The sequence below is a fragment of the Culex pipiens genome, chromosome 2 (genome assembly GCF_016801865.2).
Source record: "Culex pipiens pallens isolate TS chromosome 2, TS_CPP_V2, whole genome shotgun sequence".
NCBI lineage: Eukaryota > Metazoa > Arthropoda > Insecta > Diptera > Culicidae > Culex > Culex pipiens.
Window position 1 is genome coordinate 55,541,682 of NC_068938.1, and position 14,131 is coordinate 55,555,812.

The 14,131-nt window shown below is 39.3% G+C and overlaps 2 protein-coding genes across 2 annotated transcripts; one reads left to right on the forward strand and one right to left on the reverse strand.

Moving 5' to 3' along the window:
• Positions 1 to 5,677: 5,677 nt before the first annotated feature.
• Positions 5,678 to 7,753, forward strand: LOC120430833 (uncharacterized). The gene is made up of 5 exons (XM_052708027.1): positions 5,678 to 5,720; positions 6,077 to 6,107; positions 6,167 to 6,486; positions 6,549 to 6,736; positions 6,798 to 7,753. The coding sequence occupies exons 2-5, from the start codon at positions 6,093 to 6,095 to the stop codon at positions 7,751 to 7,753; spliced, it is 1,479 nt and encodes a 492-aa protein (XP_052563987.1). The 5' UTR covers positions 5,678 to 5,720; positions 6,077 to 6,092.
• A 72-nt stretch (positions 7,754 to 7,825) lies between these two features.
• Positions 7,826 to 8,521, reverse strand: LOC128092642 (uncharacterized). The gene is made up of 2 exons (XM_052706907.1): positions 8,432 to 8,521; positions 7,826 to 8,359 (listed from the first exon to the last, which is right to left on the reverse strand). The coding sequence occupies exons 1-2, from the start codon at positions 8,519 to 8,521 to the stop codon at positions 7,826 to 7,828; spliced, it is 624 nt and encodes a 207-aa protein (XP_052562867.1).
• Between the last annotated feature and the right edge of the window lie 5,610 nt (positions 8,522 to 14,131).

Sequence of the window (14,131 nt, forward strand, 5' to 3'; positions counted from 1 at the left end):
ACTCTTTGAAAAACACTCATTGAAAATTGTTATCAAAATTTTTCTTTCAAAAACTAAATGTCTAAAATATGGTATCCCAAAGTGAATAAACTGAATTTTAATTTCAAATTAAAAGGCTATTTCAATTTAGAGGACTCAAAGCGAATGTTGGCACCAACTGCGATGTAGGAATGTTCAATATGATGAATTGTTGATTTATCATAATGACTTTTTTTTTCTATGCTCGCTTGAAATAGCAGCGAACAAAAAGAAAAGTGGTGCTTCTCGGGTGCGAAGCACCCAGTGAATTTTCATTCAATTTAGCAGATATTTTTTCAAACAACCAGCTGCTCATTCTTCTCAATCTGCGATTAACTAGTCAGTCCGTTCATATTTCTTCGTTCGTCATGCAAACGAAGCTCTCCCGCTTAATCCGGCTGAATCCGAAGCCAATTCTTCACAATGAAAATCCTTCCTTTCCCCCTCCACGGCATTTCAAAGCTGTCGTTTGTCATACTTTGCTCAATGGTTCCTTCTTTTGATTCGGTGGAAAAAAATCTTTCCCTCTCCACTTTTGCGCTCTTCACGCTGTCAGTCAGTTTGGGAGCAGAAAGAAAGATTTTTTTTTGGTTGGTGCCCCAAAAGAGTAATCCATTGTATCGCGAGCTGTTATAGTAATGACTTACTTCATTGTGGTCGGTGGAGTTTGAATGGGGCTTAGTTGCACAATTAGGTTGGATGTGTTTTGTTTGTATAATTGGATTATCGTTGGGATTATCGGGTAGTATTAGTTTCGTTAGAATTTTACTGAATATTACCACAAATCAACAACTTTGCTCTGGCCAAACATCGTAAAATACACTTTTGCACTACACAGTTGGATTCCCCTCATAAGTATTTACACAAACTTCTGCTTTTCTTTTGAAAATTTATCAAATTAAATATCATTTTCTCATTCAATAACACTATGGCAACCATTTTCTGATAAATTTAAAAATACAAAGAAAAGAAGATAAAAACATGGTTTATTCAAGATCAAATCAAGCAGAACAATCTAAATGAGCCAATGTCGAAGTGTTAACAAAGAGTCTATCCTGATCGTTCTAAATGTAAACATCATCTGACGTGAGTAGGACACAGTCTTTGTTTACACTTCGACATTGGCACATTTACATTGTTTTGCTTGAAATCAGGGTTGTTAAAATATCAAAATATCAGCTCTCAGCAACTACAATTATCCCGCCTGAATATTCATGCCTCAAATGCAACTGCTTTTCTCTCCTTATTGAAACTCTCATCGCCGAACATAGCCGAACACGTTTTCGTGTATACACACTCGCGACTGACATTTTCCTTTTCTCTCTCATTCCCGCTCCCACGATCATTCTACCGCAACAGCGTTTAACCACAAAAGCCGCCACAAAACCAATTTCTCAAAAGGCAGTTTTACGGGACGTCATGCGTGGTCGGCTCCTAATCGCCATCTCGTGTTCGCTCATTGCAGTTTTCTGAGAGATTGAGAGACTCAGCGGTGAGAGCGCATAGTCGAGGAAAAGGGGAAGAGTGATAGAGAGAGAATGACATCGCTGGGAATCACGAGACACAAAAAGAGATCTCAGAAGCTATAGTGACGGCCGCTATACTCTCGGATGTTTTTGGTGCAGAGATAATCAATTGATAGCTTTTCTATCACTCATTTGCAGCACTGCTTGAAATGAATATTGCTTTATAGACGATCAGGGTTTAAATAATATTCAAAATCTGAGTTTAGTAAAATTTCACGAGATATTATAAATTATTTTGTTTTTTTTTCGTGAAAACTGGAAATTTTATAGCTTATATTTTCGTTTCAAAGACTTCTTAAAGATTATATTCATGCTTCTGGATTTTTTGATGACATTTTAAAAGGTGAAAAGGTGACTTCTAAAAAACTTATGTTGAATAAATTTTGTTTTGTATCATGTTTAAATTTGGAATTCAATAAAATGTTACAAAAAAAGATACAGACAAAAGCGGGTCAGAGAAAACTTTTAAGATAAATAAATAAAATATTATGAAAAAAAAATCAACACAAAAAAAGTGTATGTGTTTGAATAATAGAAAAGAGAGTATAAAAAGTACTTTCTGTAATTCTGTCAAGGTTATTTTTTAACATTTTTCACTTGTTGTGCAATTTCGTCTTTAAGACTTAATTTCCCCGTGAAAATTGCAATTTTTGAGCTTGAAAAATCACAAGACCAATATATGCCATAAAACTATGCAAAAAGCTCTTGAAATGAAACTTTTTCATTGAATCTTTTTCCATGTATTTTACATGATTCTGAAATAATTGTGTACCGGACTGACACGGCAGATAGAGCTGTAAGGATAATTTTTTTTTTTTTCACTAAAAAGTGAACTCCCTAAATGCGTTATATTATTTTAGATTTTTTTTTTGCGTTTTAGAGGAAAAAAAGCTTGTACAAAATTAAAAAAAAAATATTTTGGAATGTAAAATCAAATTTGCAACCAAAAGTGACTGAGCATTTTTTTTGTGATAAAGTGCATAACTTTCAAGTAGTTAGCATTTTTATTTTTATTTTTTTCAACTGAGCAGTACTTTCCAACAAGGCCGTTTGATGATGAAGTTGTCCCTCGACTACAACCAAAGTCATGTGCGGGGGGGGCGGGGGGGGGGGGGGTGGAGGAGAGAGAGCAAAAAAAATTATTATTATTATTAATTCGGTTTTATTGGTGAATTATCAATATACAATAAGTTCTTTTGGAATACATAACAGAGTTTTGGAGTTCCTTTCAGCTGTGTGTTACATCATAATCCATTTTGGAACAATTGTTGCTTGTAGTTAAGGGGTTACCGAAAGTAAGAAAAAGATAAGAAAAAAAAACTTACTAAAATTGCAAGGGAAAGGGGATAGAAATAGAGAAAGCTTAAAACTAGATCACAATTTTTTATCCTTTATAGATGTGCTTAATCATCAGCTCCCCGAGGGCCAGAAATTGCTCCGCCTTGTTACGGCAGGTCCGAAACCGCGTCATCATCTCCCCCGCGAGAGCAAAGAACTCCGGCAGGGTAAAGAGATCTTCCCCGGTGACTCCTTGCTGGGTCGCATCGCCGCTACCGGCAGCGACCACGCTTGCAAACGACCGCCCCCATCCAGGAGGGAACGCTGGGTTGTCCGCTGGAACCGTACGCTGGCCAGCTGCAGGAACGGCTGCACTCGTACTTCGCTGAGGAGGATGGGACGCTGCTGCTTTCTTCTTCCTCTTTTCCTGCTCCTCGAGGTAGGACTTCCGCGCGACGCATCCGCGGTAATTGCCGGTATGGTTACCGCCGCAGTTCGCGCACTTTACGCGCGGCTTGGTTTGTTCTGCGTTTTCCCCCAAGTCCGCCTTTCGTGGCAGTGCGCACACCTCCGAGAGGTGTGACTCACCGCACTTCACGCAGCGGGGCCGGAGGTTGCAGTTCCGCGAGCCGTGGCCGAATTTCTGGCATCGGTGACATTGCGCTGCGTCCGTCGGATTTTTTGAGTAAAACCGCCAGTTTACCCAAAAACCGTCCAACGCCTTAGTCCGCCGCAGGTCTTGAAGTTTGACGGTGCCGCGATCGAAGTACAACAGGTACAGTGTGTGTGTACCTGTGACGGTTGTCTTCCGCGAGAGGACTTTTATGTCTCGCGGCGTTATTCCGACACCCGAAAGGTGCTCCTTGAGGACGGAGGTCGGGCGGTCTTGGTACCCCTGCAAGACGATCTTAACAGCGGTCTTCTGCACGGGGTCGAATGTGTAGAACTTGAAGTTTTTACGCTTCAATTTCTCCACAACCAGGTCGAAGTTCTTTTGGTCAAACGTGAACACTTGCACTGACGATTTACCTATTTTGAGGCAGTACACGAGGCCTTCCAGCTGCTCGTCAACATCGTCCGCCAACGTGTCCAAAACGAAAATTGGTGGTGGTCGTCGTTCCTTCGGAGTAATTACTTTTTTTGGCGAAATCACTTTCTTCCGTGCACGATCATCGTCGTCGTCGTCGTCGGTAGTGCTACCGTCGGTGTTGTTGTTGTTGCTTTCCTCGTCACTCAGTCTCGCGAACTTGTTACTGGTGGGAATGTTGGCGGATGTTGAAGCGCCATCGGTCGACGGATTGCCGGAAGTAGCTGAACGGAGCCTAATAGGGCTGCGATCCTGGACGCGGTAATTAGCGTGTAATAATTTCGGGTCGAATCCTTTGGCGCACACACTCCCCGGCGCGATGGCGGACGACGCGGCGTTGGTTTGTTTACCTTTTTGCACACGGCCGGTAGACGAACTTCGCGGGTTTTTCGAGGCCGCACTCGAACTGCCACGGCCACGGCCGGCCCTTGGCATGCTGGTGGAGCAAACTCGCGGATAATCACGGTAAATTACGGCGAAAAATTTCGAAAAAACGATGGAGCACTGAGCACTTGACTGCTGCTTGCACTCGTGCGTACACGGAGGTGAGCAAAAAAAATAAAAACGGAATTTTTATGTTTCATTCGACCTTTTCAAATGTTAGGCTGGATTTTTCGGTCCTCAAACTATTTTTCCATTTTTGTCCAAGATAACTAAAATCATTTGAAATTGCGTGGAGATATGACTTTTGAAAAACGTGGTTTTTGCTAAAAATGACAAAAAAAAAATGCAATTTTTGGGACTCCCCTTGCACGGTGTAGGTCACCCTAATGGCCAAACAAAAAATACGGGTCTAATTATTTTGGCAAAATAACCCGCAGAAATTTTTTGCGCCCGATTGGAGCATTTTTATTTTTTTTATTTAGGCTCTTTTCAAATGGATTTGGGGGGAGGTGTCCACGTGCTTCCATCCCGCCAGTCCATATGTATAGCCTTAGTGTTGTGTTTGCTGTATTTGATATTTTGTGAACCATACCGTATGCTGTACTCGACAGATATGGACTGGTTCCCGGCCGGGCTGATGGGTCTCGCAGCTGGCTAGTTGAACGTCCTGTTAGAACATCAAATCATGATGTTTTATCCTTTTGTTTCCTCAGTAACAGGAGAATAGTTAGTTCAGCAAGGGAAGCAATAGTTTGATCCGTTCAGCTGTTGAAGCAATTGCTTTCGATTCAAACTTGTGCTGAACATTGTTGGACTACCTAGACTACTGGTTAAAGGAAACAAACACGAGGGTACAAAGGGATAAGCTCCCCCGGATGGGGCTAAATTGTGGAACGCTCCCAGTGAGTTTTACTGAGCTGCTTTGGACATTTTAGGTAATAGTAGTATGAAAATAGTTAAAGCTCGGTATTAATTCACTGGGAGGTCGTGTGCAAATTCCCGTGCTTGTGAAGTTCTGTTTCTGTGTCACTGTTGTGTTAGCTAGTAACATGTTCGACATTACACTACAAACCAGCAGTGATTAGTTATGCGGAATTCTCCAAGTACGGGAACACGACGAAAATTAGACGACCCGAAGAAATAGTGAAAGTGATAGTGAAAGCAAAATAAATAAAGTGTCTATAAAGAATCATGAAGTGAAAATATTATTATAATTATTTATATTTAATATGATATTACACTTTACAGCTGAGTTGAAACTCACTATCAGAATCTAATGTTTATTTAATATGATATTACACTTTACAGCTGAGTTGAAACTCACTATCAGAATCTAATGTTTTCTTGTGTTCTCTTTTGTTCTTTTCGTTTCAAACTGAATAGGGCCGAGGCGCTGTCAAATGGCAGAGTGTGAAAAAGTGTAAAAGGTAAACAAAGCGAGTGCAAATTTTAGCTACTTTTAAATCGAGTTTTTTCAATATAAAATTGCTATCAATATTATTTTTTTAGTAGAAAACAACTAGATTAACTTACGTACTATCTTTCTATGCATGAAGAACTAAGAATTAAGATAAATATTCAGGTTATTTCGGCGGTTGAAAATGTTGTGTTTTTGTGTTGTTGGAAAAATCATCAAATTCAAATCAATTTTTATGAATGAAAAGTTTTTATTACTGCACTTTTTTTGCATTCAAATGTTCATGTATAATCTCAGTAATAGAAAAATATCAAATTTGGAGTGAAATTGATAAGTTGTTTACATTTATTGCCCCTTTCTCGGCAGGCCAAAACCCAGCAAAATGGAAGCGGAACAGGTATTTTCACATTAATAAAAATCATAGTACAAATGGTTTTAAATGATTTTTTTCTCTAGGACATTGCAATTTCCACCGTTGTGGTAAACATTGACATCGTCGATCTATTCGATTATGCCCAGGAGAGCCGCCGGACCTGGATTGAAGGAAACCAAGTCTATCAGAGCAACCACGTTCTAATCGTTGGTTGTACCGGCCGTGACGGGAACAAGCTGCAACTGTTTGGGAGCTGCCTACGCGCCTCGAATCCCAAGGAGCACCCAAGGGAAGTGAACATTACAACCGCGACATTATTTAGAAATTGGGAAATTTCGTGTACGTGTCCCGCTGGGAGATTCAAGTGTAAACATCAATGTGCGTGCTTAGTTTATATACACAAGTAACTGGAAATCCATTTGAAAATATTGAGCAATGGTTTAATTATTTAACTAATATTTTCAGTAGAAAGGAGCTGGACATCTTAACCCGGACGGAAGTCAAACAACAATGGGGGAAGGTCGCGAAGAATCAGTCAAGCATTCTTTACGAGCCAATTCCAATAAAACATCTGTGTGGCCAGCGGAGCGTATCTTCCCCAAGCTACGTCGACAACAATCTCAGTCAGTCAATCATGAATCTGTTTTTGAGTGGTAGTTTTCAACAGATGATTTTAAATATTTACTCAATTAACAATTTTTTTTTCAATTTTAGAATTGCCCGATTCCGCTCTTGCCAAGTCGGTAAAAGGACGAGGAAAGAGTCCACGTGATCGCACAGATGATGTCTCCGGTTCAGCAGACTCCAGGCAGGAGCAGAAGTTTGAGTTCCCACCTGTTCTACCAAGGTGGAATCCTGCTAAGAACGGGGACAACACCGAGGTCGCCGAAGATCGCAACGAAATCGTCGAATACGTACGCCGTATTTTTGAGCGAAATAGGCAAACCGAGGTGAATGGATTCGTTGGCCCTTTGGCCAGTTCGAAGGAGTATGATTACTATTCTGCTAGGGTTTGCTTAAACACCGAGGAAGCCCTAAGTTTGGCAAAGATTAATCAATCTGATGAACTATGGAGGAAAGCCCGTAAAGTGCGAATCACGGCCAGCGTTTGCTACGAGTTATACACGTACTACAACAACGACAACGGAACAAGGGACTGGACACAAAAGCTTGGCTCAATTATCAAGCCGTTGGAGAAGAAAATTCCTTCGTTAGCGTATGGCAAAGCGACTGAACCACTAGCTCTGCAACGATACAGAGAAAAGAATTTGCAACATAAGATCGCCACAGTGGGACTGGTCGTGGACCCCTCGGTTCCATTCTTGGGTTGCTCTCCGGACGGCATTGTTGTCAATCAAGATAAACTGCTGGAAATAAAATGTCCGACAGCCGGGGACAAGCTGCCACTCAACGCCATTGTCGGTCAACTAAAATATGTTTACCACCGAGACGGAATTTACCTGTTACGCCCCAAACATGCATATTACGGACAAGTTCAACTTTCAATGTATATTCTTAAATTAAAATCAACCGATTTCGTTATCTACAGCCGTTTTGATAACGATTATCTTTGTATTGAAGTAAATTACGATGATAAGTTCGTAAGGGAATTGATATCTGTTCTAAGTAACGTTTATTTTAATTTGTTCCTCCCGCTACTATGCAACTAAATAAAATTTTAAAAAACTCGTGTTAAATTTGTTTATTTCTTAAGCATACAGATTAATTAGTACAAAAGCCAATCAGAAACGAGAGTCTGCCAAAATAGGATCCGACAGGTTAGTTATTCCGGCGGCAATAATTATTAGGTCGTCGATAAATGGGACCAGATTAAGCTCGAACTTGTTAGTGAAAATGTTGAAGTTTTTCAACCGCTGTATGGAACGCTCGACATGCACTCGGGCTCGAGCGATTGATGCATTTTGCTTCGCTTCTTCTGTGCTCAGCTGCTCCCCCTGCAGTAGTGGTGGTCGGATCATCTCAAGCCGGTGTTGGGACAGCTCGTTGGAAATGGCGAAACCTTTATCCACCATGATAGAATCGCCTTCGTCGAACATGGTGATCATTCCGCTGGCGTTGAAAATGAACTTGTCGGAAGCTTTCCCGACGAACCCTTGGCTCACGTAATTAAACACACCCCCAGGGGTCACCGAGACTAAGAACTTCACCGTCTCTCGTCCTTTGTAGTGAGAGTAGGTGAGTATTCGGCAGTGTAAGCAAGTTGATCGTTGCAGCTGCACCTCAGTGCAGTCAAGTACTGCGCGAACATTCTGGAACTGGCGGAAATTGTAAGGTAGATCTTTTTTCAATAAATCTCCATCTTGCCACGGAACAGCAACTCTCATTACATCGGCCAGCAACGGAACAAAGCCCCGAAAGTACTTTGAAGCTGTTTTTGGCGTAACGTCGAACAGGCTCGATATGCACCGGAAGGACATATCTGTCTTGAGTTTTATGCACACTAGCAGTATCAAATGGCGAACGGAAATATCCCACCGCTCCAAGAATGTTGCTTCCGGAACCATTTTCACGGCCTTTTCAAAGACCTCCAGCATCTTGAAGTTGCTGATTCCCGACCATGCCGTCAGCTGTTCGTTGGTTTTTATCTCCAAAACATTCCGAGTCCTTCCCTCAAACAAACGGTCCATTTCCTCTGTATTCACTTGTACAGAGCTATCATTAAGTGTTTTGCCGACGGAAACAGATACGTCCAGTCCTGCCTCGGGGCCTACACTGAAAATAAAAAGAAGTAATCCAATTCCTAAAATTTAGGAATTTGCCAACTTCTGCCAGAGAAGTCACCCAATTCCTAAATTTGCTGGCCCAATTTAGGAATTCTGATACTTCTTTGGAAAAATGAGCTTAAACTGACAGCAAAGCTTCTCTTGCGCAACTGCGCCATCTGATATTGAAACTCGGAATTATTCTTCAGAGCTTAACAGCCTGAACTTTCCTCTTTCTTTTGTTCTCGAGAGAAGCTGCTCAAGCTTGACTTGTTTCGACAGGATTCTGATGATCGATCCACATAAATGCCAGAATAAAACTTTTTCATTTACAAATATTTTCAGATAATGAAAATTTAATAATTCGCTCAAATAAAAAGTATAAAAAGTACAAAAAGTAAAAAAAATATAAAAAGTAAAAAAAGTAATAAAAAGTATAAAAAGAATAAAAAGTATAAAAAGTATAAAAAGTATAAAAAGTATAAAAAGTATAAAAAGTATTAAAAGTATTAAAAGTATTAAAAGTATTAAAAGTATAAAAAGAAAAAAAAGTATAAAAAGAAAAAAAAGTATAAAAAGTATAAAAAGTATTAAAAGTATTTAAAGAATAAAAAGCATAAAAAGTATAAAAAGTATTCAAAGTATTAAAAGAATTAAAAGTATTAAAAGTATTAAAAGTATTAAAAGTATAAAAAGTATAAAAAGTATTTAAAGTATTTAAAGTATTTAAAGTATTTAAAGTATTTAAAGTATTTAAAGTATTTAAAGTATTTAATGTTTTTAAAGTATTTTAAGTATTTTAATTATTTTAAGTATTTAAAGAATTTCAAGTATTTAAAGTATTTAAAGTATTTGAAGTACTTAAAGTATTTAAAGTATTTAAAGTATTTAAAGTATTTAAAGTATTTTAAGTATTTAAAGTATTTAAAGTATTTAAAGTATTTAAAGTATTTAAAGTATTTAAAGTATTTAAAGTATTTAAAGTATTCAAACTATTTAAAGTATTTAAGTATTTTAAGTATTTAATGTATTTAAATTATTCAAACTATTTTAAGTATTTAAGTAATTAAAGTATTTAATGCATTTAAAGTATTTAAAGTATTTTATGTATTTTAAGAATTTAAAGATTTTAAAATATTTTAAGTTATTAAACATTTTAAAGTAATGAAAGTATTTTAAGTATTTTAAGTATTTTAAGTATTTTAAGTATTTTAAGTATTTTAAGTATTTAAGTATTTTAAGTATTTTAAGTATTTTAAGTATTTTAAGTATTTTAAGTATTTTAAGTATTTTAAGTATTTTAAGTATTTTAAGTATTTTAAGTATTTCAAGTATTTAAAGATTTTATAATATTTTAAGTATTTTAAGTTTTTATTTTTTTTTAAATATTGCAAGTATTTAAAGTATTCAAACTATTTAAAGTATTTAAGTTATTAAAATATTTAAAGTATTTAGAGGACAGTTGCTTTGGAGAATTTGAACGGTGCTCGTCGCGGATAACACGCCGGATTTTCGTTGCCGTTTCCGTCTTTGTTTCCCCCCCGACTGTGTGTGTATTTCGACCCGGACGATTCCGCGATGTTGACAGTTGCTTTGGAGAATTTGAACGGTGCTCGTCGCGGATAACACGCCGGATTTTCGTTGCCGTTTCCGTCTTTGTTTTCCCCCCGACTGTGTGTGTATTTCGACCCGGACGATTCCGCGATGTTGACAGTTGCTTTGGAGAATTTGAACGGTGCTCGTCGCGGTCAACACGCCGGATTTTCGTTGCCGTTTCCGTCTTTGTTTTTCCCCCGATTGTGTGTGTATTTCGACCCGGACGATTCCGCGATGTTGACAGTTGCTTTGGAGAATTTGAACGTTGCGCGTCGCGGTCAACACGCCGGATTTTCGTTGCCGTTTCCGTCTTTGTTTTCCCCCCGACTGTGTGTGTATTTCGACCCGGACGATTCCGCGATGTTGACAGTTGCTTTGGAGAATTTGAACGTTGCGCGTCGCGGTCAACACGCCGGATTTTCGTTGCCGTTTCCGTCTTTGTTTTTCCCCCGATTGTGTGTGTATTTCGGTCCGGGCGGTTTCGCGTTTTCGCATTTTATTTGGTTTTATCTTTCCACAGCCGGCTGTCTAAGATTGAATCATTTATGCTAAACTCAACACCAAATTGTAGAGTCGAGGCGTGACCAAACCATTATAGACCATGCTCCCCTATATTGTCATGCTTTAAGAGAGTTTGACAGCAGGCGAGAGTGAGTGCGTCATTGAATGAGAGCGTGAGTTACCGGCGCGTTGTTTGACAAGTGCTCAGTTCGGATTCTACAATTGGCGCAGCCGGTAGCAAAAACTTTGCTCCTGATTTTGTGTGGTTCAATATTTTTTTGCGGTAAATTTAAAAAAAAATGGGGTGAAAAGTAAAGAAATCGTGCAGGCTGGGAGAGAAGAGGAGTGCGTAAGTATTCTTCCTGCTGTTGTCTTGGTTTGGATAACATTTTGAGCGGCAACTTAACGAGAAAGTTTGCCATCATTAGATATGGTGAAAGTGTTTGTTGCGTAATCCTAGGGTCTGCCATTTTATGTGGAGTACGTACTTGCCAAGAACGGTCACGAAAAGTTGCAAATGGCGGCAGCGAATGCAAGCCAGATAGGGAGAAGAAAAACCTCAAATCGTTCCCTCTACTTTGTGCTGCTGTTCGTATTGTTATTTCGTGACCCCTTTTTATTGTACGATTAGTTCCTTACTGGACTGGACTGGTCAGATCCGGGATAACAAATGTCAGAACCTCTCCCCCCTCACTTCGTCTCTCCCTCCAGCTGCTGCTTTGTTGACAAACAAACGGAGCACGTGGTCGCATGGCGGCCATAACTAGGGATGATCATATAAAAAAAATCGATTTTTTTTTCAAGATAATTAATATTTTGCCAAATATTTCAAGAATCTTTTTTTGATGTTGAAGAAGTGGTTACAGATTCAGCCATCATTTTATATTGAATCGAAAATTTAACACCAATTGGGCACCCATAGGCCTATTCAAGACCGTTTCCAACGACCGCGAGAAGATGCTAGACAATCCAGCTATCAGCTAAATCCTCAATATCTGGAAGAAAATTAGACAGTTATGACGATTCTTGCAATTCTTTTTAAATTCCTTTTCTGGCAGAAAGGACAGGGAAATTCCGAAGTTTTGACTAGAGAAAAGAATGGTAATTGAACGTGTGTTCTTCAATCGGGGTTGTTGTCCTTGTTGCTGTTAAGTGACGTCATGAGAATTACAGATTATCTAGTGATGGACTGGCCAACATTATCATGTGTTGTCATGTTATTCCCGATTTTGAAAGTAGAATGATTAGTTGGGTTTGCCGTTCTCTGAAAAAATAAAATAAAAAATAAAATTACAAATGCCCAGTTGAAAGCCGAAACTACGACAAGGTATGAATTGATTCGACAGACAAAAGGCGAGTCCGACGAAAGTCGTAGCGCTGAGAAAAAAAGCGAGTCCGAAGACAGTTGTAGCGCTGAGGAACAGGCGAGTCCGACAAAGTCGTAGCGCTGAGGAAAAAGGCGAGTCCGACGAAAGTCGTAGCGCTGAGAAAAAAAAGCAAGTCCGACGAAAGTCGTAGCGCTGAGGAAAAAGGCGAGTCCGACAAAGTCGTAGCGCTGAGGAAAAAGGCGAGTCCGACAAAGTCGTAGCGCTGGGGGAAAAGGCGAGTCCGACGAAAGTCGTAGCGCTGAGAAAAAAGGCGAGTCCGACGACAGTCGTAGCGCTGAGGAACAGGCGAATACGTCAAAGTCGTAGCGCTGAGGAAAAAGGCGAGTCCGACGAAAGTCGTAGCGCTGAAAAAAAAAGCGAGTCCGACGAAAGTCGTAGCGCTGAGGAAAAAAGCGAGTCCGACGAATGTCGTAGCGCTGAGGAAAAAGGCTAGTCCGGCGAAAGCCGTAGCGAGCAATGGAAAGTTGAACAAATCGATGGGGTGCTAAGATCACAAGTATGGATCGAATTTAATTGAATGAAAATTAATTATTCAATGATAGATAAATGATCAGGATAAGCCAGTATTTCAACACCCAATAGAAGAGAATGGGTGTGTGTGAAAGATGAAGAGAGAAAGAGATATTTGACGGACTTTGACGTGTAGAAGGCGGAATAATAGTCACGGCAGGATTCTCGCAGAGTTCTAGTAAAGCTGGATATTCTGACTAGACAACACTCTAGAAAGGATTTCACAATTCTAGCAAGATTCTTGGAGTACCAGCGCTGCTAGAATATTTTGTGACTGAGAATCGGGAAAGAAAGAACATGCGATTCAAAGCACCAAGGTGGAGTAAAGAAGGTGAATGCTGCTCTTTTCAATAATACAGAGAAATAAATTGCATATGAAGGATTGAATGATAGTTACAAAATTATTACTGATGGTCAGGTAATTGCTAACTGTCACAGAGATAAACTAAGAACATATTTTTTTGTGTGTAATCAACTACTGGTAATGGTTTTGGTACATTTCCACCTTATTTTTTTAAAGGATCGTTGAGTGGCTTAAATTAGTGCGTTAGTTCCAAGTTCGTCCAGTCCATGGATTTCTGCAATTGAGTGTGAAGTGTTGCGATTTTAATAACGCTATGTGCGCTATTTTTCAATAGAAACTGACTTTATTTATGTTGTGGTTATAGTGGCATGGAGTAATGCACTCACAATAATGCAAGCCATGATGGGGCATACCTCTGAGATACAAGCCAACCTCAGAGTAAATCTTCAAAGAGCCAGATTGTCAGAGATTCAAGCAATAAACAAGAGTGGGGATCCAATCAAAGACATAATCAGCTCATTGAAAATTTCATGTAGGATAAAACCGAATACGCTAACAGTTTATAGATAAAAACCAAGGTATAACAGTTCTTATTAAATATGTTGCCTGACAGTCAAAAATAAAACTAGCTAGAAGTCGCATGATGAACAACTTTCACGAGAAAGAGAAAGCAGATTTCTGATGAATACATTCATTTAACATCTATCTCAAGTGCGCAAGTAAGGGATCCATAGGGGTATATATGTTTGTAGGGAGGTTTTGCACTCAATGTTAGAGGGAGAGGTAGAACCCTAGAAAACACCTCGAAAGGTATGGTCGAAAGGTCGGGGATGGAACCCTGACTCAAGCGATTTTGATTTTTTTTTCGTTCATATTCAGCTTTTCAGGTATTTCTATTTCCTTGACTTTTTCTTTGGGAGCAGATGGGAATCGAACCCAGGACCATTCGCTTGGAGAGCAAACACCGTATTTCATCACGGGTTGTGATGAATCGAAAAAAAGCTAGAAAGATAAATCTTAGTTGAT